Source organism: Gordionus sp. m RMFG-2023, chromosome 1 (genome assembly GCF_954871325.1).
Source record: "Gordionus sp. m RMFG-2023 chromosome 1, tfGorSpeb1-WG-v2, whole genome shotgun sequence".
Taxonomy (NCBI): domain Eukaryota; kingdom Metazoa; phylum Nematomorpha; class Gordioida; order Chordodea; family Parachordodidae; genus Gordionus; species Gordionus sp. m RMFG-2023.
In genome coordinates, this window is record NC_088775.1 from 87,695,720 (window position 1) to 87,722,418 (window position 26,699).

Consider the following 26,699-nt stretch of genomic DNA (forward strand, 5'->3'; position numbering starts at 1 on the left):
AGCCCAATAATTCAGAATGAAATCATTGATGCCTGTGCAATGAATTGAAGAAAATTATTACAAATATCAACAAATCACCCTACTTTTCGGTCTTGGCTGATGAGTCAACAGATGTCTCTGGAGTAGAACAAATGTCTTTATGTTGTGCTATATAAGCCTGGATGGTAAGCTTATAATTTTATTGACAATAAAAAAATTATACATCATAGGTGATATACAAATATTAGAAGAATTTTTACAATTTATACCAGTTGTGGATGTGAGAGGGGAGGCGCTCGCCCAATTGTTAAATTTAGAGAAATCGAGGACAAGGTTATGATGGTGCCCCAGCTATGAGTGGTCATTTAAATGGTGTCAAAGCACATATTTAAAAAAAATATCTCTCCGCTATATATGTTAGATTTGGCAATATTCGATTAATGTGCTTAACCTTCTATCCGTGGGTATTTTAACTTATAAAATAAAATAAACAAAATATATTTTTAGCATTATATCCAAAATTTATGATTTTTTTAAATATCCAAACGGTCAGATGTTTTAAATCGAAATATATCAATGAATGAACCCAAAACACATCATCAAAAATTAAAAAAAATGTGCCCTAGGGTTTTACGTCATGATTCAGTTTCGGCATTTATAGAACTCAAAGAGATGATAAGAACATCTTTACATGAAATTACCAAATGGCAAGATAGTAATGTGTCGTCAGAAGCGATATATTATTGAATTCAATTGATCAATCAAAGTTTATCATTACTGCTAGTTGCATCAATAAATTATTTTCCTATAGTTCATTACTTTGTAGAAATTTACAAAAACCAAATTTCGATTTGGTTCAGGTTATTGATTTGGCAGAAAATAAATATGAACAGGTAAATACAATAAGAACGAATGTAGATAAATATTTTCATAATATTTATCTAGATGTTGAATCGAAGGCTAAATTTAATGATATAACAATAATTAAACCTCGTCTAGCACCAAGGCAATTATTATTATGTAATATAAATATTGGCTCAACTGAAGATTATTATAAAATATCTATTTTTATCCCTTTCTTAGATACTTTTTTATCGCAAATAAAAGTACGGTTTATAGATAAAAAACAAGTCTTTGGCAATCTTTAAGTTTTACTGCCCAAAGATCCTTCTTCGTTTTCTAATGCCACTATTAGTAAAATTAAATATAGCAAAATTTCATATAATATTGATACTGAAATAAATTTAATTAGTGAATTCGAATTGTGGTATAAATATTTACTACTTTTAGCTATGCTCAAATAGGTCGTATTTTTAGGATTATTTAATAAATTATCTTTAAGTATGGGATCTCCAAGAGATATATTTCGAAGAATAGCCCTAAGGTTTCCATCATTATTTTTTTTATCATTATCAAATATTGCTCCGCTATCTCTATGTCCTCTAAAAGCGATACCTTGGATACCACATACCAGGATAGCGTCAATTATTGGCGTTAGTCTGGATCTATTCTGCAAGGCAAGTCCTTGTTTTCCAGTATCTATTATTCGAATAATATCCATGGATTCTCCATTTTTTATAGATCGTAAGGAATATATAGTTTGTTGTGCACCAATATGATACATATTATTTTGATGGTTGTTGAAAGTTTCAGTAGCGTCTTTCCATTTAGTAAATGGTGTTAATACTAGGCTTTATAATTTTTGCTGAGCTCTTCCAGCAAATTTAGGACCAAATAAAACGCAATTCTTGCAGAATGCACCATTAATGGTAGGAGAAAATGCAAGCCATGGCCACCTTGATAACCAAACATATTGGAACCTTAATTTCTTTGTTGTTGTGTCCCTAATAAATGGGAAAATTATATCTGATTGATATATATTGTCCAAAATCTCTAATTTTTTTGAGGAGTTAAATCATTCTTCAAGAAATTATATATATCTCATGGGTGATGAAACCCTAATAAATAATTTGTATAAATTTATTCTTCATTCTCATAAGAATAGTTGGGATAAACTAATCTCAAAATGGAAAAACCATTATTAAAATTTTATTTTTAAATGGTTGTTTTATCAATAATAATCTGAAAAAAAAACTTTGTACTAACTATATTATATTTTAAAAAAAGGTCATAACATAGAGAAAATCTGGCATAAATTGTGTTTGAAAACTGGCCACCACCCTTTAACTTTTTATCTTTTGGACCAAATTTGTCTTCAAATAAACAATATGTGTATATTTAAGATATGTACCTCTACTTTACCTAATTTTTATTACCAGCATTATTGTACATATAAAAGCATTTAATGATAATAGACAGGCAATATCTGGCCAAAATTAATAGATTCAAACGTACATATTGAAATGAAAATGAACATATTTAATTAGCAATTGTTATGATCATTAATAAAAATTATACACAATTAATATCTATCAAATTTAATATAACAACTTTAAGTTTAGCAAAGCAAAAATATAAAGAGTGCAAATTCCCATATGAAATCTATTCATATAGATTAATATTCACCAAACTTCAAAAGCATTATAAGTATGAAGGAATATTTAAAGAGCATAAATAAAATAGTTTTAATTTTATTAAAATTTACAACTAATGCCTAACCTAATTTTTATAAAATATATGCCACCTACCTTTACCATTTTTTCCTTAAATTTATACAATTTTTTCATGCTCAGCCTTTTCTTCTGTTCTAAGTAAAAAATGAAAAATATTTAAAAAATTAGATATTTATTAATGATTAAAATATTATTAAAAATACTTAATTCCAACTCACTAATAATTTTGAACTTCATAAAATAATTATATATAATAATAAAATAAATTACCGTTTGATTTCAATCTCTTTGACTAAAAATTTTTCCATTTTATTAATATATTTGAATAATGTTAATGCACTCACAAGGAAAGGAAATTTTAATAAAAATTTATTTATAAAAAATAAGTTTAATATTGGAAAATTGCTATTCAAATATTTGTAAAATTTTGATTATGGGGGGGAGAGGGTTAAAATTTTATTAGCTTAAAATGATATTTATGAAAATAGTCAAATTTGCGATGGGGGAGGGATTACTCCCTTGTCCCCCCCATTGGCTAAGTGCCTGATATCGGCCGATTACAATTCAATATCATATCTGATTTTGTATTCACTAATCGTTTTAATTTTTCATGCATACATCTAGTGTTGCAAAATCGTTCCATATAAGTATTTTTAAACACTATTTTATCCAGATAAATATTATGGAAGCCTGAAGATTTTGCTCATAGATGACACAAAGTTTGGACATGTATTAGCCTTACCTCAAGGTTTAAGTAATATTTTTGGCTAAAATATTGAGTATGCCGTTTTTAAAAATCGGCTAAAATGGAGTGATTTTCTATCACTTCATTTCATATATCTACTCATCTCAAATACTTTTTAATAGTAAAATCTATAATTTAACTATAACATAACATATGTCATTTTAATTTAACATAATGATCAGTTATAGTTTATATGAATCTAAAAATATATAAAATATTTACATAATAAGTAACAAATATACTATGAATTTTGAAATAAATTTTTAAAAAATTAAGACGCCATTTTATCGAATTGTGGAATATTTTATAATATTGATCTATAACCGATATTTTTAAAAAGATAAAATATCGGCCCCCGATAAAGAATATAGGTTATATGAGTAAAAATCCTCAGACTTATTTTTTTAAATGCTTAACTCAATATTTAGCCAGAAAATATGCTTACGCACTTGTCCAAACCTTGGTGCAATATATGAGCAGAAACTATTAGGTTTGCGTAATTATTTTTCTGAATATAATATTGAGATAGCCGTTTTAAAAATGGACTTAAATCGAGCCGTTTAAAAATACAATCTTTTTTCATTTTGTTAAAACAAAATATATTTTTTTCATTTCTCTAGACCTGTGGTGAAGTGTTGCAATAAATTAATCATATTTTGATATCATTTTAAGAAAAAAGAGTATTTTTGTGGAAATTTTTATCTTATAAAATAATTAAGGTTTATTTTATCTCTATTGATTATTTTAAAACTTGAAAAAAATATATCAGAAAAAATCAATACCTAGGCACAGGAAGATGGTGATAAGGATCTATTGGAGGACGAACATTAATGTGATCAAAGGGCTGATTATTTTGGTCATACCGAACTGGTTCAAATGGATTACCACCTAAACCTTAAAAGGGTTTGTAAAAAATTAAATATTATAGGGTTTATAGTACCAGGAGGCCTTCTCCTATCAACTCGATAACGTTCATCAATAGGTGGGGGCAGTGAAGAACGGGGCAAGCTATCATACCTCTGGTCACCTATGTTGCTTACATTACTTCCAGAAGCATTCTCCCTTTGATACTTTTCCAAAATTCTAACTTGAGATTTCAAAGCATCTTGTAGCAATCTCTTTAAGTTTTCGTTACCAGGGCGAGCTAAAAATCCAGCATTCTCTTGGTCATTAATCAAATCGTTGAGCTGAGATTGCAAATAAAGAGCTGTGGGAAGTGACGGATCAGACCGGTTTCTTCTATTGTAAGATAAAGATTTAAGAAATATAATGACATAATCATTACTTTTTTAAAAAAACAAGGGATAGATAATAGGTAAGTTGCAATTGATGAGACTATTTTAACAGTAAACCCATAGCAGTGCTGCAAAATCGCTCCATTTAAGCCAATTATTAAAACGACTAACTTAGTATTTTATCCAGAAAATCTATTACACAAGTATGGAGATTTTTGCACAATGGCATAAAGGTCTATTAGCAAGATCTCGAGGCTTATAGGCAATATTTTCTAGCTAAAATTATGAGTTAGTCATTCTCCAAAATTGGTTCGAATTAAGCGATTTTTCATCACTCAACATATTATTTTAAAACAATCTGCATGCCATTATTTTTTTTGTATATGACTGTAATTTTTAATTAAACCACCTCGATAAATAAAATTAACTACTTTCTTTTCTTTATAAAAAATTAAATAATGTAAATTTTCCTTCATTTTAACCTTTCCAAATTCATAGAATTGTCATACTTTTTCAACTATAAAACAAAATCTTGTTTGAACTTATTTTTAAAATAAAATTTCGTAACAGATTCGGATCTTTATTTGGTTTGAATAAGTTGGACAGATTTTTTCCCTTTATTGGATTGACCTTAACTTAAAAAAATAGGTTGCATCTTATACCGCTGGTGATGAACTCATGCACTGTCTTACTCCACTCCCTTCCAAAGACTTTCTGTTATTCATCATAAAATGAAATATCAATTTTTATTAGTTGCTTCTGTAGGTTATCCTCTCTTCCTTTTATCCCAATAATCTACATAAATATTTTATAACTTTTCTTTCCTATATGGGCAAAACTTCTCAATCTATTCAACCCCAGTTTTGTGCTCATTAGACCTAATGGTCTGAAAATGGGCGGTTTAAAATATTTGTGAGCAGGGATCCAAACCGAAATGAATATCGGTTCGGTTTGAACACTTTTGTATCCAAACCGACATTCGAATTATGTATAGTGAAAATATTTTTTGATTTTATTATTAATTAAAAAAACACATGTATAAAACCTTCATTTTTATCAATTGCACATTATAAAATAATATTTAATTTATAAATATAAAAATACAAGCTAATAACCCGTCAAGAATGACGGGGTTATGGGGTAATTAATTAGTTTGTGTATATAATTCTAAATATGCTAATTAGTGATCTGCTTCGAGCCTAATTTTTCAAGCCCGGCCCAAAATTTTTTTAAAAAAAGTTTCGCCGGCCCAGCCCAAACCCGAAATTTTTTCAAAAAGTTTTGCCGGCCTGGCCCGAACCCAAAATTTATTTTAAAAAATAAATATAGAAATTAATTTTTATAATTACTTAAAATAAAAGACATATGTTATATAGCGTTGAGTTTCAATAAATTAAATCAAAAATTTTTATTTTGCATAAAAAATTCAATATAAAATTGATAAATTTATATATTTAATAAAATTTCCAAGGTCTGACCCGACCCGGCCCGAAATTTTTTTAAAAGGCCTAACTTTGCAGATCTCTAATGCTTATATTAAAATTTAGGAGAAAAAGAGGTAAAATTGTTGCAATGTAACCCGTGAGCATTAAAGGTATTAGAAATATCAAAATTTAAATTTGTGATAGTAATCATATTGGGTAAAATTAAAAATAGAGATGCTTCAAAATATTTGAATTTTAAATATGGGCTAGACATTGGCCTCAAAATTTTGTTTTGCAGACTCAGATAGGCCTGATCAAAAAACCACGTCCCATGCAACTTTCCTAAAATTTTGCCATTTATTTCTATTGTAATTTAATAATGTCTTAAATTTAATTTTATATTTAGATTAATAAATTTTTGATAAAAATCATATTGAATAAAATTTAAAATAGAGATGCTTGGAAATTTTTTAATTTTAAATATGGGGTAGACATTGGCCTGAATTTTTTTTTGCAGACATAGCCAGGCCTTCATAAAATTATCTCCTTTTCTCCTAAATTTTAATATTTATATAAAATTTATTGATAAAGAATATTTTGTACCATACACACAAACTAAATAATTACCTTTCAACCCTGTCATGGTAATAAACGGCAAAATTTTATAAATATCAGCTATTAATTAATATATATATAATTTTAATATCTTAAATTTAATTATATTCAAGTTGGTGCATTAAAACATATGCCTTTGAAACAGGAGGTTTGTGGTTCGACTCTCGTAGAGAGCAAAAAAATAACATTACACTATATAGTCTCCTTAAATTTTAAATACATTAGGAAGATACGAAGATCATGTTTTGATTATGGAGATTATATATATTAGATATTTCAATGATTAATTATAATATGAACAATATTTTACTTTTTTTACTTAAATCTTTTTTTATTAAGCCGCACAATTAATATATTTTCAAAATTCGTCTCACTCAAATTACATCTATAAGGAGATAGTATAAATTTAATTGTTGAAAAACATCTTTCCACACTAACTTAGGTAGCTGGCACTGCCAATATGATATCAGATTTGATGTGTCATTTATAATAATATTTTGGATTTAATTTTTCTCTAAGCAATCTAATTTATAAGCTTAAAATATTTTTAAAAAATGTTGTAAAATAACAATATACTAAGTTTATAAAAATTATGACCGGCACTTATCAATCAAATGTTATTGATTGATAATCTTAAAAATAATTTGAATATAATTGAAATTTTTTCAATATACTAATAATAACTTACATATTATTTTATAAGCATAAAATCATGAGGCTTGAACCGGTTCAGAGGCATTTTAGCGGTTTGGTTCAGGTTTGGCTAGAATTTTTTTAGCAGTTTAGGTTCCGTTCAGGTTCGATAAAATATACCGGTTTTTAGCGGTTTAACGGTTCGGTTTGGATTCCTGTTTGTGAGCAGAATTTGCTTATGTTTATTTTATAAGTTTAAATAAAAATATCAAAGCTTAAACAGCTCTTCAAAATCATCAAAAAAAATTTAAATGAAGATTTTTTTGTGGATGTCAAACATGATGAAATTTCGAAATCATTTTTGTAAAATAAATCTTGTGATTCATATGAGTGAAAACCATTTTCAAAAAATGATATTTTTTGAAAAACTCATTAAAAATATTAAAACAAGCTAATTAAATTATATGTAAACAAATAAAAGTATAAATTAATTTTAAAATCTACAAATTGATAGGTGGATTTAAAAAAATTAAAATAGGAGACGAATGGATATGTTAAAAACCTATTTATTACGAAACTCTGATTGGCATTGCCTTTTCACTCTTTCTTGTCCATTTTTATATGTTCCTCATATTCACACATAAATCTCAAAGCACTATCTTATTTTCATATTTCCTTAGTCCACTCATTGATTTTATGGGTAAAAACTTTAGGCAAAAATCGGAAAATAGGAATAAATTTTATCTACTATAAATGCTTACAAATACCTAGTGTCAAAACTATCGATGGGAGATGCCTGAGGAGGTGGGAATAATAGCAATCCATTCTGGACATCAATAAGTCGTTTAATCTTGTCTTCCAACATGCTGACTTTAGAAGAGGCGGCTGTTTGGGCTGTCAGGTTATCTATCATGCCCCTAAGACTATGAGCCAACTCTTCCTGTTGCCGCATCGACTCTTCCAGGGTGTTACTACATATTGATAATATCAAAAAATATTATTAAAACCTGTATAAATATAACTAGACGATTAAAAATAAAGACCAACGATCAGTAAGCTAATTTGAAACCCTTAAAACATTTTTATCATAATAAAAATGATAATTACCAAAAAAATTTGTGTGGTTAAAAATGATGAATAGGTAAAATATACCGAGATTGGATGCCCAAGTGAGTCTGAAAGTTAAAGGGTTCTGGCTTGATTACGTTTAATCGTTTAGAACCCGCATTGAGGCTTTCCCTAGACCGATTTCTTTTGGTGGATCTTCTGGAGCGTGAAGTTGATCTATGACGACCAACACTAGATCTCTCTCGATCTCTGGATGATTTGGATCTAGATCTCGCTCTTCCACTGGAATAAGCACTGTTTACAAAATCATCAGCCAATTTGGCAGATGCCTTTCTTAAAGCGTTCTTGTAATCTGAAGACCAGATGGGTGTCAGACTTCTTTCTAAATTTTCCCTTTTTCTATCATAACTAGTATCTTGTGGACCTCCCACCATACCACCCATTCCTCCTGCAACAAGGGGATATGTGGTAGAGGAAGCCAAATAAGGAGGACGTTCCAAATTGATTCGAGAATTTTGTTCCGCCAAAGACATTCGAGCCAACAGTTGGTTCAGTCTGCCCAGAAATTTGTTCATCCTGACATTATCCACTTTGTTGGTATCATAGAATTCGGCCTCAATGCCATCTTTTAGCAAGATGCAAACGGAATTCTGATCTGCCCCCATTTCCTCTCTCAGAGATGGTTCTAGCCTATGAGCTATGTTCTGGTTACAGGCCCAAGCTTTAAATATAGTGTTCAGGGCGTTTCCCAGAACGTCAAACAACCTTCGAATGGTCTCAGGTTTGGTGAAATCTTCTTGAGTCATGTCCACCTTTTGTTTAAAAAAATAATAATTCATATTTATAAAAATAAATAAAAAGTTTGAACATGAAGCAAACTGGAAAAAATCCTCCAGAACATTTTACCCATGTTTATTCAATTTATTAAGACCTAGTAATAATAACAGCGTCATGAAATTCTTAAGTGATTTTTTTCCTATTGTCTTTTTTATTGTATATATTTAGCTAAAATTTTAATTCCCTATACTAGTAGTTAATAAAATTAAAGTCCAATTTAAAAAAATGAGAATCAAAGTATGTTATTAAATTGAAAATAATCAAAAAATTCTGATGAGAATAATCATAGAAAAATGGATTAATTTTTGTTTTAGTAATCTTTTAAATAAATTGAGGAATAAACATGAACTTATAATTACAACATGAACAAAATGATCTCTAAGAACTAGCCATTCGTGGGTCTTTAGACAAGGCGATTAGTTAAGAACAGGTCCCAATTCTGATGTGATCACTTTATAAATTGTCATGATCATTATCATAGATCCGAAATACTTCAAAACTTAGTAATAATTTAAATTATTTTACAATATCATAATGAACATGTTTAGAATAAAGTAATTTAATAAGTGAGAATATATTATTTCAGCCACCAGATAACCATTGGGACAAAACAATTGTCTTAAATAACTAAATTTTTATATTCAATGTGGTAGACATGGATAGCTAGCAAAAGTATTACACAAATTAATGTATAAGGATTAACAGAATTTTAAATTAGTAGCAAATTTCAAATTTCTTTAAATAAAATAAAGTGATCATGTATTACAACATAATTGTTCCCTGTAACCAAATTACAATTTCTTTTTTTACTCCTTTCTTGGAGAGACCTGGTCAAATTTCTTTATCTTCTTAGATAGTGTTATCTAAATTCAATAAAGGTCATATGAATTAGTCATTACCAATCAAAACTAATCAGTCCACACAATTTTTTTGAATTGGTGGTCATTATATGGTATAAAGTTGATCATCGAAATTTAAGATATGATGTACATAACATATTCAGACCAAAATAACATTTTTTAAGTTTATCCCAAAATTTAATATTAATTTTAAAAAGCAAGGAGTCATAAATGATTTTGGCACATTTATATAACGTATTTTTTAGTAATAGTATGCAGAAAAATTTAACCCTTTGAGCAATAATTACAATAGTTCCAACCAAGGTTCAAGTGATTTATAAATATATTATTTATAATGATGATTGATTAATTTTTATTTAGTGCTTAAATGTTTTTATTTTAGGCTAAAGTTTGGTACTGGAACCAGAACCCCAAGTAACCTATACCTTCGGAAATATTATATGATTTTCAAAGACCATTCTTACTTAATTAATTATATTTAACATTCCAGCATATTTAATACAACATTTAAACTTTTAATTACGATTTAAAAATCTTAATATATTATGAATAAATTTGGTACCTGAGGCATCCCGGGCAATAATCCTCTCACCCTGCCAAAAACTTCATTCAGAGACGTCTGGTTATCTAAGGTCACCAATATATTTTGGAACATGGGAAAGGATCCAATAGATTCCAACATATTATCTTTAAAATATGAAAGTGTATTATATAGGATATAATATCAACAGGAAAAAGTTCAAGTTAACCCTCTATTGCACACATCATATTTGAATATACTCGCAATAAATAATATATCTATTAATATAAATTTTTTTATTTAGTATGTGTGGTGTATAATATACATATATATTTTATTTATTTTTATAATAGTCAAAAATGAAAAATAGTTACCAATATTATATTTCTAAAATGTGTAGTTTACTTTGGAATAGTAGCATTTTTTCAATTTTATAAATAACATCATTTTTCTTGTACAAATTTTTAAGAAAATGGAAGTTAATAATCTTATTGGATAAAGGTAAAAGAAATGTTTTATATATAAACTTATTGTTATCTGCTTTAATAGTGTTTAAAGTTTTTAAGGGTAAGTAAATATAGATACATAATGCACAGTAAATGCAATAAGAATTTGGTTTTTTTTGTTTATATTATCAAATGTTTATTATTTTCTATCCTAATTAAACATTTAACATTTACATACTCAAAATGTATTGTAATCCTGAGAATTGTTTGATAATGGTTCATCACGTGAAGAAATATTGCTTCAAGATCAAAAGATGTAGTAGGTACATTATTTTTATTAGATATTTAGATTATTCTAAAACAGAGATGCGAACCCAGCAAAATTTTTGCCCAGGTTCAGTTCGGGTTCAGTTCAGGGAAATATTTTTGAACCCTGGTTTGGTTCTGGGTTCAGCTTAGGTTTAAGAATTTTTAAAAGAAAAAAAAAATTCTATATTTAAATCATTTAAAAAACTAGACATAAATTTGGTATAAAAAATAAATTTTTTATTTTATTTATAGGCAAAATATAATTAAAAATACAAAGCATAGTCATGTATAGATTTTAAAAAATTTTTTTTATTTTATTTATAGGCAAAATATAGTTAAAAATACAAAGCATAGTCATGTATAGATTTAAAAAAATTTATTTAGACGTATTTCTTTAAATTAACAATATCCAATATAATAATTTTTAATTTTACTTGTTCACTTTCATTTTCCTCTAATTAATAATCTTTGAGAATAAGTTAAAAATTAAAAATAAATGGCGTAAATGTATTTAATTGGTTAAAATATTAAGAATCCAATAGGAATCTTTGAGAATAAATTTAAAAAATTTTGAAATGGAGTAAATGAATTAAATTGTTTAAAATTTATTAACACTTCACTTAAATGGAAATTTGAAAATATTATAAAATGTCAAGTATATTATTAATATTTGTATTTACAATTATATAAATATTTTATATTAATTTAAACAATAACTGAACCCACGTTCAAATAAAATTCCCAGGTTCGGTTCAGGTTCAATTTTTTCCCCCAAAAAACCCGGGTTTTCTTCTCCGGGTTCGAACCCATGTTCTAAAATGAGCAACCAAATATGAATAAAAAAGGATAGAGGAAATTCATGTGTCCTCAGCAGGGGTTTGAACCGAACCCAAACCCAGAGAAAAAAACCTGAGTTTTTGTGGAAAAAATTTGAACCCAAACCAAACCTGAACCCCTATCATAAAATTTTCAAAACCCCGAATTGATCCCTGGAATTTTATTTGAACCCAGATTCAATCAGGTTCAGTGTATTGTTTATCCAATATAAGATATTTGTATAATTGTAAATACAAATAATAATTTACTTGACATTTTATAATATTTTCAAATTTCCATTTAAGTGAAGTGTTAATAAATTTTAAACAACTTAATTCATTTACTTCATTTTTAAACTTTTTAAATTTATTCTCAAAGATTCCTATTGGATTGTTAATAAATTTTAAACAATTAAATTCATTAACGCCATTTATTTCTAATTTTTAACTTATTCTCAAAGATTATTAATTAGAGGAAAATGAAAGTGAACAAGTCAAAAAAAATATTATGGATATTGTTAATTTAAAGAAATACGTATAAATAAATATTTATTTTCACATATGCAAAATAATATCAAATAAAATAGATCAAGGGGCATAGGTCGTGCAATTAAACTTCTCAGATAACCATCTTTCTCCTATCAATGAAGATATTACAACTATTGAAACAACTACATTGGAAGCTTCCACAGATAATCTACACATCTTTCCAATCCACCAACTGTAATTTTTACCAGTGATGAAATAGTCAATGTTATCAATTCTTTAAATAAAAACTCAGCAGGTAGTCTTGATGGTTTCAGACCCTCCTATTTTCAATACTTAATATTAAAAAATCCTTCCCATAGTTCTGTCAACAAGGTTTTAACAACTTTTTGTAATAACATAATTAATAATGATATTCCAAGACAAACTCACCATGTCTTATTGCTTTATCCAAGCCAAATGGTGGTACACATCCCATTGCAGTAAGCTCTTTTTTCAGAAGATTAATAGACAAAATCATAATCAAATACATCAAACATGATGCTGTCAACATTTTAAACTCTTATCAACTAGGTTTAGGGATCAAGGGCGCTGTGAAAAATCGGCTCATACCTTAAGAATTTACTTAACAAACCCACCATCTGATTCTGTAATATGTAAACTAGATTTCAAAAATGCCTTCAATAACCTACATCGTACCTCATTTTTAAAATTCTTCTATGAAATTTTTCCCTGTTACTCTAAATTTATTAAATCCTCATATGGCTTTCAGACGCCTTTGATGTGTGGATCTTTACAAATTTTATCCCAAGAGTGCACCCAATAGGACCTCTTCTTTTTAGTTTTGGAATCCATCATCTCATCTACCAAATCAAACACCTAGATCTTAATCTATGATATTTAGACAATGGGACCATCTGTGGCCCTTCAGGTACTGTACTAAGCACCTTAAAACATCTGGAAATCAATTCCCAAGCTATCGGTCTGGTACTCAATATAAATAAAACAGATTATGTTTCATAAACAATAAGCCACAAAAGTGGGAAGGCTACAAATCATTGCTCCTGATAGCTTAACCTTACTTGGGTCCCCATTAGCAATGCGACCAAGTCAAAAGATTTCCTCAATAAGATTTTTAAAAGCTTTTACAGCATGGAGCACATTCTAAGTCTCCTACCAGCACATCAATCTTTATTTTTAATATGCAAATTACATACCTAAATTTTTGCACATTTTCCGATCATCATCTTTTTTCAAAAACAATGAATTCATATCTATAATTCAGGATAAATTTAAACTTATTCAATTTATCACTTGCTCAGCTACCTTTTAAACTAAGTGGTTTAGATTTTTTTCCGCTCAATCTTTTATCCTAATCATCATTCGTATCATATAGATTATCTAACAATTCTATGATTTCTGGCTTCATATGACCACCGATCATTTATTAGACAACGCTATTGACAAATGGAAGGCAAACACACCTATTAACACCGTATTACCATCAATCATCACACACAAAAAATTTTTCACACCTTTAATATCGGAATACCAAACAGATATATCAGTCAATCCACCTTTAGATTGCATTCAACTCCTTCAATTATCTGACAGACTTGGTGATCATGAATGGTTAGAATAACTCCCTAGTCGCAACCTTGGTAATCTCTTATCAGATGAACAACTGAGAGTAACCACTGGTTTACGTCTAGGTTGCGATATAGTATAGCCTCATGCCTGCATCAAATGCAAATCCTTTGATTCAAAGGGTAGACTTGGCTTAAATTGTATTTTTAGTCAAGGGTAACATCAATGCCACTCAGCTGTAAACCATATAATAAATAGAAGCCTAACAGCTGCACACATTCCATACAATATTGAACCATATAATTTATCTCAAGTAGATGGTTAGACCTGATGGTATGATAACCATACCTTGGGCCCTCAGCAAATCACTCATATGGGACTACACGTGTCTCATCATTCCCTTCAAACATAAATTTCAATTTAATAACACAGGCAGAAATTAAAAAGACAAACAAATACAAAAATTATAAAAACTTTATATTCACTCCAGTAGTGACTTCTCAAGCATTTTTCGCCTTTAACATTTATATTTTTAAAAAATCTGGGTAAAAACACGACTTTTCACAAATCAACCCAGAGAATTTCTTTTTATTCGACAAAAAATTCAAATAAAAATTTTAGACACAATTTGGTTCCTTTTTGGGGACTCAATTATAAAATTTTATTTTTAATTATATAATTATAAATTACAATTTTTTTAATTAGGTTTTATGTAAAAAGAAATTTAAAATAAAGAATAAAGCATTAAAAAAAATTTTTTTTTTAATCTATACATGACTATGCTTTGTATTTCTAATTATATTTTGCCTATAAATAAAATATAAAAAATTTATTTTTTATACCAAATTTATGTCTAATTTTTAATTATAAATTGAATATAAAATATTTTTTTTAATCAATTTAAAAATTCTCAAACCTGAGCTGAACCCAGAACCAAATATTTCATCATATCAACCACTCTTGGCACCTTCGGCAAACTCGTCTTAGCATTTTTCAAAAACTTAGGAACACAAATCAGCAAACTCTCAGAAGAACCTCGAGAGGGTTTTTTCTTGTCAACGATTATCCATTGCGATTCACAAAGCTAATTATATCAGTTTCAATGGTAGCCTTCTAGCCAAAGAGCTATCATAGACAACGCTTACGTCCCTTTTTCATTTTTGTTTCTCTGCGTCACACCATCTCCGTTCTTTTTTTTAAATAGTATTATTATATATTTTTCAAACATTGAACTGAACCCGAAAAGAACTCACCTTTTTTTAACCTTAACTGAACCCGTACCTGGGCACAAATTTTGTCGGGTTCACAAAGCTGGTCTTCAGCTAATAACCTGTGACAATTCCTAAATGGAAAGAAACTAAATATAACACAGAAAAGATTATAAACCCAATTGTTTATTACATTAAATTTTAGGGTAAAATAAATGATAAGTATATCAATTCAACTTATATGCTATAATAAAAACTAGAGTTGTAACCAATTTGGGTAAATCTCGAGTTTTGGGAAATAGAGGTCCAAACTTTTCTGCCATATATAAGCAAAATATCCAGGCTTGCATATTGTTATCTTGGATATAATCTTAATTAGATAGTATTTAATGACCAAATTGGGCTCAATATGAATAAAAAAAGCTGGAACAATTTATTAGAATTCTTTTATAAATGTCTATCATAAAACTTCAAAAATCTAGACTTTATTTGTCTGCATATACAAGGCAACCGTCAGTAGCTAAAATGTTATGAGTCAAAAAAATATGAAATCAAATAAAAACCTTACCCTTTTTCAATGATAATAACTCTCCACCTATACCAGATTCAAAAGAATTTGACAATAAAATAAGGACTCTTAGTCTGAACTTGGTGGATGTCCCCTAATTTTCAGCATGTTAAGAAAATATAAAAAAATTTCCAATCCAAATTGAGATAAAAAAAAGGAATAAATAAAATTTATATTATTTCAGAGTTAATTGAATGGAATTCAAGATTCTTTATCAAATCATAATTTCTTTTCTTCCTTGTTATTTTATTAATGTTTTATTTTTGTCCTATATTAAAGAGTCTGTAAAAAGACATATTTAAAGTTTACGAAAAATAAATAAAATTTATTTATATGTATAAAGTAAATGAATGAAAGTTGTTATAAGAAAAATTATATTTTTTACTCTGTAGGGCCTTCTTCCTCAGCAAAGAATTAAAAGAAGGTAGAGTGTGCTTGGTATTGTTCCTTGGTAAAAATTTATTTTGATTACGACTTCCCCTTTTCCTGCCACGAGGAGCTGGTTTCATGTAATCAGATGAAATAGACCTTGATCCAGATCGGATTCTGCTTCCAGCTAATTTGGTATCACTATTTGACTTTCCCTTGTCCCTGTTATGGTGATGCTTTGAATCTCTTGTATCTGTAAGTTTTCCACTATCAAGCTTATCTATCTCCTTAACTTTTGGAGGAAAAATAATCCTGAAATTCTTTGGGCCCTGACTACCACCAGTTTCTATTATTCTAGTGGATCTAGAATCCACAATATCTAGGTTAACACTTTTTGGAATATTAGGATCATCGATTTTAACAGCTTTATTTTTATTTAAATCAGGCTCTTCTCCAACGTTTGATTTGTCCTCTACATTTATCCCATGGCCAATAGAAATCTCGTCAAAATCGACTGAGAAAGCATCCAATATAACATAATCTCCTTTAGTGATAACTTCATTGTCCAAAATACGAGGTTTCGAATCTTCCCCAGCTACTGGCTCATTAGGAATTAAATCGGTTTTGGAGGAGCCAGAAGTTAGTTTATCACCAAAATCATCAGAATCCTGTATTTTGTTATCTATAGTAATTTCAGTTGATTCATGGGAAAGCTTTTGGCTGGGCGTTTTGTGGATCCTAATAATAGTTTTATTAGTGACACTGTCTTTTTCAATGCTGAAATGATTGTCCATTTTTTCCACAACCACATCTTCAGAAGTGATAATATCATTTGATTTAGTCATTTTGAGGTTAGGATAATTCTTACTCCGTTTACGTTTATCCTTAGCAACAGGACTTATACATCTAGTTAATTCCTTTTTCTTGTCACTTGGTCTCAAGATATATCTTGACAAACTGCTGGCCAATTTATTAATGTTCCTATTCTCGGTCTCTTTTTGTTCGATGTGTTCAGAGTCTGACACATTTTCATAAGAGGCATCAAATTTAGACTTTTCTTTGGAGATATCATTGTAAATTTTCATGATGTGACAGATCATATCAAATTCAGGATGTTTAGGATTTACCTCAATATATCTTATGCGCTTAGATTTTTGAAGATGGTTAGGAAGTAGATGCAATATCTTTTGGATAACGGCATCCATGATTATTTGCTGATCCACTTTTGAGGAATGACCTTTGAGGCTTATTTGTTTTTCAACTTCTTCACTGTAAAATTTTTCAAAGTCATTCAATAAGGTTGGAGTCTGAACTCTCTAAGGAAAAAATAATTATTTTTGTGTTATTGAATAAATTTTTTTTGAATATTTATGTATTAAAATAATAGTAAATAATAAAGATGAAATTATTAAATAGAGTATGAACTTGGATTTTTTACCCTTTTTAAAATTTTAATGTATTTATATTTAAATTAGAGGTTACCAATACCAACCAACAATATCCATCAATACTGATTGATGGTTATTGTTTAAATCAAGGAAATGTTTATTTAATCACATGATCTGTTAGATTTGGTAAGTTTTTAATAAAAATAAAAAATTTTTATTAAAACCCATTTTAACCCTTTTGCGCCCAGCAAGATCATATGTCATCAAAATTTTTAATCAATTAATTTTTATATTTAAGAATAATGGGTTGGTACTTAAATATTAGTTAATAAAACTATATTTATTATTTCATATTTATCATTAACCTGTCAAAATCATTATTTTATTATATCAAAATGTCAAAATCATTATTTTATTATATCAAAATGTCAAAATCATTATTATATCAAAATGTCAAAATCATTATTTTATTATATCAAAATCATTATTTTATTATACAAATATTTTTTGTTCATGGGAAATTTCTGGGTGCGAAAGGGTTAAATACATCTTAATGTTAATAGTGTGACCTAATTAAACATTTTCCAAAAAAGCAACCCAGTTTGCATTTTTATTAATGTTTATAAATTATGGTCATATCAATTGAAATATGTTGCTAAATTAGGTTCTCTATAACCCCACAATTAACCCTAACACAAATCTCTAACATTTAATCCAACATATTTGTTTAATTTTAAATCTGTTTTATATAATTAAAAAATTTCCTAGATTCACACATTCCTTGAGTTGGGTTATTATCATCAGTCATTACTAGTGTTGTTAAACAGCTTGTTTTGAGCCACTTTTGAAAAACGGCTAAGTCTATATTTAAGCCAGCAAAGAAATAGCTTAAGCCTCCAGATTTTGCTAATAGATATCTAGATTTTTGTATCATTTATGAGAAAAATCTTCATTCCTTTTCTAAATAAAACACTGAGTTAGCCATTTATAAATAGTGGCTTAAAATAAGTCAATTAACAACACTCATTACTAATTGATACCAATGGCCAATACCATAAATTTCATGTAGTTTCCTTTTTTCATCATAAAATGCAACATAAAAAGGTAATACAATTTTATTTTTTAGCTAAAATTTTCACCTCATAAGTTGTTAAATCATCCTTACATTTTATAATTTATAGGAAAAACATTGTGTGACAACTCTATTATTAGGAGGTTAATAGAATTAGACTTCCAACTCTGATAGTATCACAGCATTACCTAGCCAATGTAGCTATCAGTTATAAGTGAATTGTTTAATAAAACTGGGAACTTTGATAAATCAGGTAGAATTTTCTTTACTGGTATTATAAAATTGTGTCTTTAATATTGCATGTTAATTAATTATAAAATATAACATTGATAAAAAAAAAATTTGTTAATATAATTAAATATTCCTTTATTTTAAAATAAATTACCAAAATTTTGTGGTTGAAAAACCCTGAGCCAGGTCATAAATAATTTAATTATTTTTGAGGTCAATAGTACATATAATAAATATTCTAAAATAAGACCATACTAAAATAAATTAATCTTACTATAAAGTTGTGAACATGCTCTTTAGATAGGATGTGATGCATAATGGCTTTTTTTTGAGCTTTAGGTTTTGAATGAAGTTTATTTCTATTAAAGTATTTTGGAGAAAATCCACAAAGATAGCACAAATAATAAGATGTGTCTTTATACATACTTTTAATTATGTAATCAATACCTAATAAATTAATGGGATAGATATGGTTATCATAAATAGTTTACCTAATAATTCTGGCCTTGATTCCAAGAAATTTATAGCTCCATGTTTTAGTTCAAATTTAATAGCAATCACTTTATGACCTATAGTAAAAAAAATAGAATATTATTTTTTTAAATAACATAAAATATTCTTTTAAATCGTACTTCCAAAAGTATTAATAGCTTGAACCCATTTATGAGACAAACATTTTTGATGAGGTTCCATACATTTATTTATAATATCATAATAATAATTTAATTTGCAATCCTAATTTAGATATAATTATATTTTTTAAATAGTCTATTACTGTGCAGAATTTATGCATATCCTTATTATTCCTTAATTTCATTAAGTGCGTTTCTTGTTTGGAATGTGCTTTAAGTAACTAAATCAAAAATTATAAAAGGTACTTTATGTTTAAATTAACTTCTTCCGATTGGCAAATTGTGCGACATATTTCACATAGATATATTGATGGCTTCTTTGGCTTATCAACATCAAGCACATGATTGTTATCTTCATTTTCTAACTCCATTTTGTATTTTGATATTTTTATAATAAAACGAGGAAAATTGAATATTATTTCTAAATAAAATTTTTTTAAAATTAATTAATACTATTATCATTGATTACTGGGTAGCATTTATTGGTCTATGAATTGAGCTAAGTGGCGACATTATTTAATGTACATCTATCAAAATAAAATTCAATACGAAGAAATAATTATTATCATATTCTACCTTTATTTCATACAGGGGCCCCTACAACGGGGGGGGGGGGGTCCGAAGCAACTGCTTCAGTAAATTTGAATGGGGGTACTTTTTTTTACATCCATCATGATCAAGTGATTTCTGGTTTATAAATGTAACAATAAGACCCCCCCCCCCACTTAATATTTAATTTAATATATTGACGGAAACTTTGGTCGATGTTTAGTAAATTTTTTATCCGAAATTTCTTGTTATAAATTATTTTTCCAATTTTAAAATATGCCTAAAAATATTAACCAATATTGACAATAGCAAAATTCCTAGAAATTGGATTACTTATAGTATTAAAATGTATAAAGTTTTTTGTTAACATGTCTCTTATTTGGTGGTCCACACGCAAATTCAAAATGGACATGTGAAGGTCTAGATAAATGGCAAAATATTAATCGTGATATTATTCTGCATGAATCTTCACAGGCATATATGATATCCTATTATGGAAGGCTTTCTCATAATAAAAATTCGATATTAAAATTTATAACACCTCAGAATGAATGTGTAGATAATAACCGTTTAATTATAAGAATTATAATAAGATGTTTAGATTATTTAATATCTAGTAACCAAGCCTATTGGGGGAACAGGCAACAAGAAGGCAATATGATGGCCCTTATTAAGCTTATTGCAGATTCTGAACCTTTACTAAAAATGTATATACAGCAAAATGAAGAAAGAAAAAAGGATAAAAAAATAAGGGATTAAAAACGAAATATATTCAAACCTATTATCATATAATAACATAAACATTCTCATTGAAACCATGAAAAATATGGTTATAAAAAAAATTCTAAATGAGATTACATTTAATAGGTGCTTTTCAATCATAGTTGATGGCACGATAGTAAGATATGTTGAAAATAGTGAGACGCTGAAGCCTGTTGAAAGACTGATTGACATATATTGTACGGGAAATACCACAGGTCTCCATATAAAGCATAATATAATATCCAAACTTGGCTCGATGAATTTACCCCTTGAATATCTAGTTGGGCAAAGTTATGATGGCGCCTCAAACATGAGTGGAAGAATCAATGGTGTGCAAGCCTTGATTAGAGCAGAGGCGCCAAAGGCAGCTTTTATTTGGTGTTATTGTCATCGATTAAATTTAATCGTTGTTCAATTATGCCAATCAATTAAAGAACTTCGAAATGTTCTAGGAATACTAGATGAGATTTATGTCTATTTTAATGGTGCAAAAAGATATAAGGTACTCAAAAAATTTCAGTGTAATGATCTGAAAAAATCGCAACGATTTCTACGCGTCAAGAATACCACTCGGTAATAGTTCCTTATTTATTTAAATTTTAAATGTTTTTTTATTTAGAAGCTGGCTATCGTCATATAAAGCTATTGTAAATTTTTTTCAACTTTATGATGCCTTGAGGGTAGCTTTAACAAATTTAAAGGATTCTGAAGATCCTGCCACTTCCACTATGGCTAGTGCTATAGTCTTTAGAATATAAAAATTTGATTTTATCTTATCACTTTGTGTTTTGGATAATATATTGTTGATAACAAGTTTGGCTTGTACAAAATTGCAAACCATTTCGAAGGATATAGGGTATGCAATAAATCAAATTCAATTGACAAAAGATTGCTTGATTAATTTGAGAAGTATAATATAAATTATTGTCTTAATTATTTTTTAATCTAATAGATAATAACACTGAATTTTTGGATGTTTTTTCAAAGGCGCAAGATTTTATGAAGGAGAGAAATCTACATTTAGATTTTGAAGGTTCTAGACTTCAAACATTACAATCCAAAAAGGAGAGGTTATATACTTTCATCATTAAATATAGGAATTTTTTTTAGTAAAATAGGTGTGTTTCTGCACTCGATTTAATTATTATGCAGTTTAACGAAAGATTTAATGATGATTCCATGAAATATTTACATCAAACATCATTTTTTACGCCAAAGGGAATGGCAGAAAAATCAATTATTAAAGAAGATATCGAGGATATCTGTGAATTTTACAATTTAAATTCAAGTCAAATTTTCGAAGAAATGTTGAAGTTTAGAAATATTTATAAGATGGCCAAAATGGGGAATGTAATTAATACTCATGACCTAGAGGTTCAAGAATCTAAAGATTTGTCAGATTCTGAGAATTGTAAATTTATTTAAATAAAATATTTTTACCAATACATTATTTAGCTTCTTCTGATGATGCTGATAATTCAGGGACTTACGATTCAGATTGGAAAAACTATTCATTTATTTTACCTTATCGTTTACTTTTAAATTTTTCTGCTTTCCCTAATTTAAGAATTTTATATAAATATCTATTAACCATTCCCACAACCTCATGTACTGCCGAAAGAGTCATGAGTAAAATTAAATTAATTAAAACAAGACTGCGCAGTACCATGAAAGATTCTTTTCTCAATAATTTAACCATATTATCAATGGAAAAATTTTATTTAAACAATTTAATACTGATGAAATTATAAATTCTTTCGCTTTCTCTTCCCCTAATTTATCTAAATTATTAATTTAAAAATAATATTTATAAAGTTATATTTTTTGCATTTTATTTATATTATATATTAAAAATTGATGCAATAAAAATTTTTTTTATTTATGGGTGTCATAATTATCATTTTTTCGAAGGGGGGCGGATACTTTTTAAGGGGGTACTTTTCAAGGGGGTATTCTGCTTCATTCGCTCAAAAAGTGTAGGGGCCACTGATTTCATATTTTCAATATATTATTATTTAGTCCTAGATTTACATCATATCGATATGGAATATATACTTCAATGACAAATCTTCCTTAAAAGGAAGGGAAGAACTGTCTACCGACAAATCTCTTAAAATTTATTATGTTATGGCAAAAAAATTAATCAATTGTTTCTCTTGAATTAAACTTCACTCTTCGTCACCGATATATATATACATATATATAGTTCTGTATTTGTCTAAAATAATTTGCTTGTTTAAAAAAACTATGGCACACTCTAAATAATTTCACCCAACATTATTTTACCCAAGATTATTTCATTTCTTCTCTTATTTCACTGCAATACTTTGAGTACATTTAGCGTCAACATGAGCGGGGGAGCGGGGATAAGTACAGTTTGTCTTCAATTTTTTAGGGGATAAAGAGGAGATATGGGGGGTTTCGCAACCCATAAATTTTTTAGTTGAGCCCCCTGAGATTGCAGAGGTTAGCGACGCCTCTGGGCAATAGTACAATATATCAAAATAATTTGAAAGATTTATATCAATATAATCAAAAATTAAAATTACAAAAAATGGCAGTGAAAATATTTTATTGAATTACTTTAAAAAACTTATGCATTATACATCAAATTATTTTAAAATACTTATTATATTTTGTGTCAACTATCGTATTAATTAATATTGCCTTTAATTGTATATAAGTGTAAAATAAATATTTTTCAAAATTATTTTATTCAGAGTTAAGAAATTAAGAGACAAATTAGTAAATAAGGCAATTTGATCTACCTAATATTTAGAATTTAATATTAAGCCAAGATTATTAGGAATTTCTTATATCAATATAATCCTAAATTAAAATTATCACGAATGGAAAATTTTACTCTTCTTTTTCTTTAAATTAATAATAAAATATAGTAGAAATTTGCATTATAAGCAAAATAAAATACTATTAATAATAAATGACCTCAATAATTCCTTGGTTTATTTCTAAACCCTATCCAATCAATTGAGATACGAAAACTTTAAAATATGAAATGCAACTTTACCATAAAAATTCCATATTTCTAAACTCGATGAGCTTTTGTTTAAATGCATAGTGGAAAGGATACTATGGAAAATTCTGTTCTAATACCACCTATTAGATTTATTTTGTTTTTTATTTTAATTTAATCATGAATTTTATTAATATTCATATACAAATATAATAAAAAATTATTATTTAAAAATTAACATGGATGGTATAATATAAAGAATATTGTAAAATATGTCATATATAAGTTCAAGTTAAAAAAAAAAATTAATACAAAGCATTAGAAAAGTATCAGGTGGCTAGGTTAAGCCAGGATGTTTTAAATATTTAATAGTTAGATCTAATTAAAGAGACGGCGATTTTCTGCTTGCGTTTATAAAATGGAGAAAGGTATCATTTTTTGATTGATTTAGATATTATTTTGAGGAGATTAAATGCCGCTTGTCCGTAGCTGCTATAGGAACAAACTGGTTGTCACACATTAGATGCGAGTATTTTTTATTTTTTAGAGATTCAGCTCTATTAAGGGGATCATGCAAATTATTAGATAGGGCCATGGGATCAATGCAGGTAAAATACCACATTAAGAGCTTTCCCATTAAAAACGGTATGATTGTTTTGCCGTCAGGACGTATTTTATCTAAAAAAGGTCGGTTCTAAAATACAAGGAAAATTGGCTTTATTTAAAAGAGAAGCTATTATTGAATTTATTTTATCATGTCGGCTGATTTTTGATAAAAATTTACAGTGGAGAACGTGTCTCCCATACGCGCTTTGCATTGCAGATTTTTTAAAACGGTTAACTCAATATTTTAGCCAGAAAAATATTGCCTAAGCCCCGAGATTTCGATAATATATGTCTAGACATTTGTTCCTTCTATGAGCAAAATCTTCAGAGTTGCGGTTTAGAAAATTTACTCTGTCATTTTTAGAAAAATTTTGTCATGATTTTGATTTTAAGATAATTTATATTATTTATTTCATAGATATTTTAGATAAATCATAAATGGTTAAAATATTATCAGCTAAATTGGGAGGTATTACTACTAGTATATATTTCCATGAAAATCAGATTTTTTTTTAAATTTATATAAATTGGCTCTAAAAAGGATTTGTAGAGAAAAAAAAATTATACATTGGTTTAAAAAAACACATTGACATTAATATATATTTATTTTATTACCACCAGAGTTCACTTTACTAGTGTTGTTAAACGGCTCGTTTCGAGCAGATTTTTAAAAACGGCTAACTCAATATTTTAGCCAGAAAAATATTGCCTAAGCCTCGAGATTTCGATTATATATGTATAGACCTTTGTTCCTTCTATGAGCAAAATCTTCCGGATTGCGTGATATTTTTCTAGATGAAGTATTGAGTTAGCCGTTTTTAAAAATCGGCTCAAAACGAGCCGTTTAACAACACTACACTATACCTGAGAGTAACCATATTATATTCTGGTCTAATCGAACCCAAGCCAATCCGTACAATTTCTCTTTTTAGTTAACATTATAAATTCTATAAATAACTTTCTAATAAATAACAATTCGTTGAGTTTTGTTATATTATGATGCGTTGAAACTTAAATAGAAATAGAAGAGTTCTAATTGTTTAGAAAAAAAAGAAGTCTGATCCGATTAAAATATTTAAAAATTTACATTTGTATACCATTTTAAAAAAAAAACACCATTCGTCGGCTGAGTATTAGAGTGTCCTATATCCATTTTCTAAAATTGGTTCAAGGAGAGCCATTAAAAAAAAATATTTATTTCTTATCTCGAATTCATAGTGGCGCGATTGCGATATAACAGCTGACAGTTTTTAAAAATCTGTTTATGAAATTTTTGTTTATTAAATTCATTTTTCTTAGATTATTATTATGAATTGAATTAAAGATAAAATTAATATTAATAAAATAATTTTTTTTTTTTATTGAATATCAATTTTATTATAAGTATATATGAATAATATTAAAATTAACATATCAAATATAAAATAAAATAATACAATATTATATGTGCCTTGGTCTTTAGGGAAATCCTTAATTTGGGACTTCACATGCGTATCTTCTTTCCCCAAAAATTTAAATTCTAATCCGGTTGATATAGCCGAGAAAAAAAAACAATGAAATATTCCAAACTCACAAATTATATTTTTACACCGATCGTTATCTCTTCCCTTGGACATATGCCAAGCGGAACTTTAAAGTTCTTTAAAATATATAGGGGATAAGACAAGAGCCCTTACATCAGAACCAAAAGAATTCTATTTTTTAAAACAAAATCTTCAAATCACTATTTTAAAATATAATACTCATGTTTTTGGGGAAATAAAAATTGATCTCATAAACAAATTTTAAAAATCGATCAGCTCGTGCCACTATGAATTCAAGATTAATATATATTATATTTTTCTAATATGGAATATTTGATTTAGTCTAATTTTTAATTTAGGTGAACCACAAAGTTATTTGTTTTTGAATCTTATACAGTTCAAGATTATTTTAATATTGAATCAAACCAAGGTTAATTTATATTCTCCAATATTATAAAATATAATTTATTTTATTTTATAAAGAATTGTCAATATCATTTATTTCTTGATGAAGATGATTTAAATCTGCCCTGGTAACAGAAAAAGATTTTTTTTTACAACAATAAAGAAAGTTTAAGGCACTAAATCTACACTTTGTAAGTATAGATTGTGTCCTAATATTTCAATTGATAGAGGATCTTGACAAATACGAACAAAAATTAGACTCTGTTTCTTTAAATAAGGC

The 26,699-nt window shown here is 27.7% G+C and overlaps 1 protein-coding gene across 1 annotated transcript in view; it reads right to left on the reverse strand.

Moving 5' to 3' along the window:
* The window catches only part of LOC135931482 (uncharacterized), a 29,522-nt gene extending 9,545 nt beyond the window's left edge, over positions 1-19,977 (reverse strand). The window contains exons 1-11 of the mRNA XM_065468618.1: positions 19,864-19,977; positions 19,744-19,821; positions 19,601-19,703; positions 19,460-19,537; positions 19,243-19,415; positions 16,294-17,593; positions 10,532-10,656; positions 8,357-9,084; positions 7,972-8,175; positions 4,238-4,536; positions 4,080-4,191 (exon numbers count right to left, since the gene is read on the reverse strand). Of these exons, the coding sequence (XP_065324690.1) occupies positions 4,080-4,191; positions 4,238-4,536; positions 7,972-8,175; positions 8,357-9,084; positions 10,532-10,656; positions 16,294-17,593; positions 19,243-19,415; positions 19,460-19,537; positions 19,601-19,703; positions 19,744-19,821; positions 19,864-19,971 (3,308 nt within the window). The 5' untranslated portion in view covers positions 19,972-19,977. The remainder of the gene's footprint in view (positions 1-4,079; positions 4,192-4,237; positions 4,537-7,971; positions 8,176-8,356; positions 9,085-10,531; positions 10,657-16,293; positions 17,594-19,242; positions 19,416-19,459; positions 19,538-19,600; positions 19,704-19,743; positions 19,822-19,863) is intronic.
* Between the last annotated feature and the right edge of the window lie 6,722 nt (positions 19,978-26,699).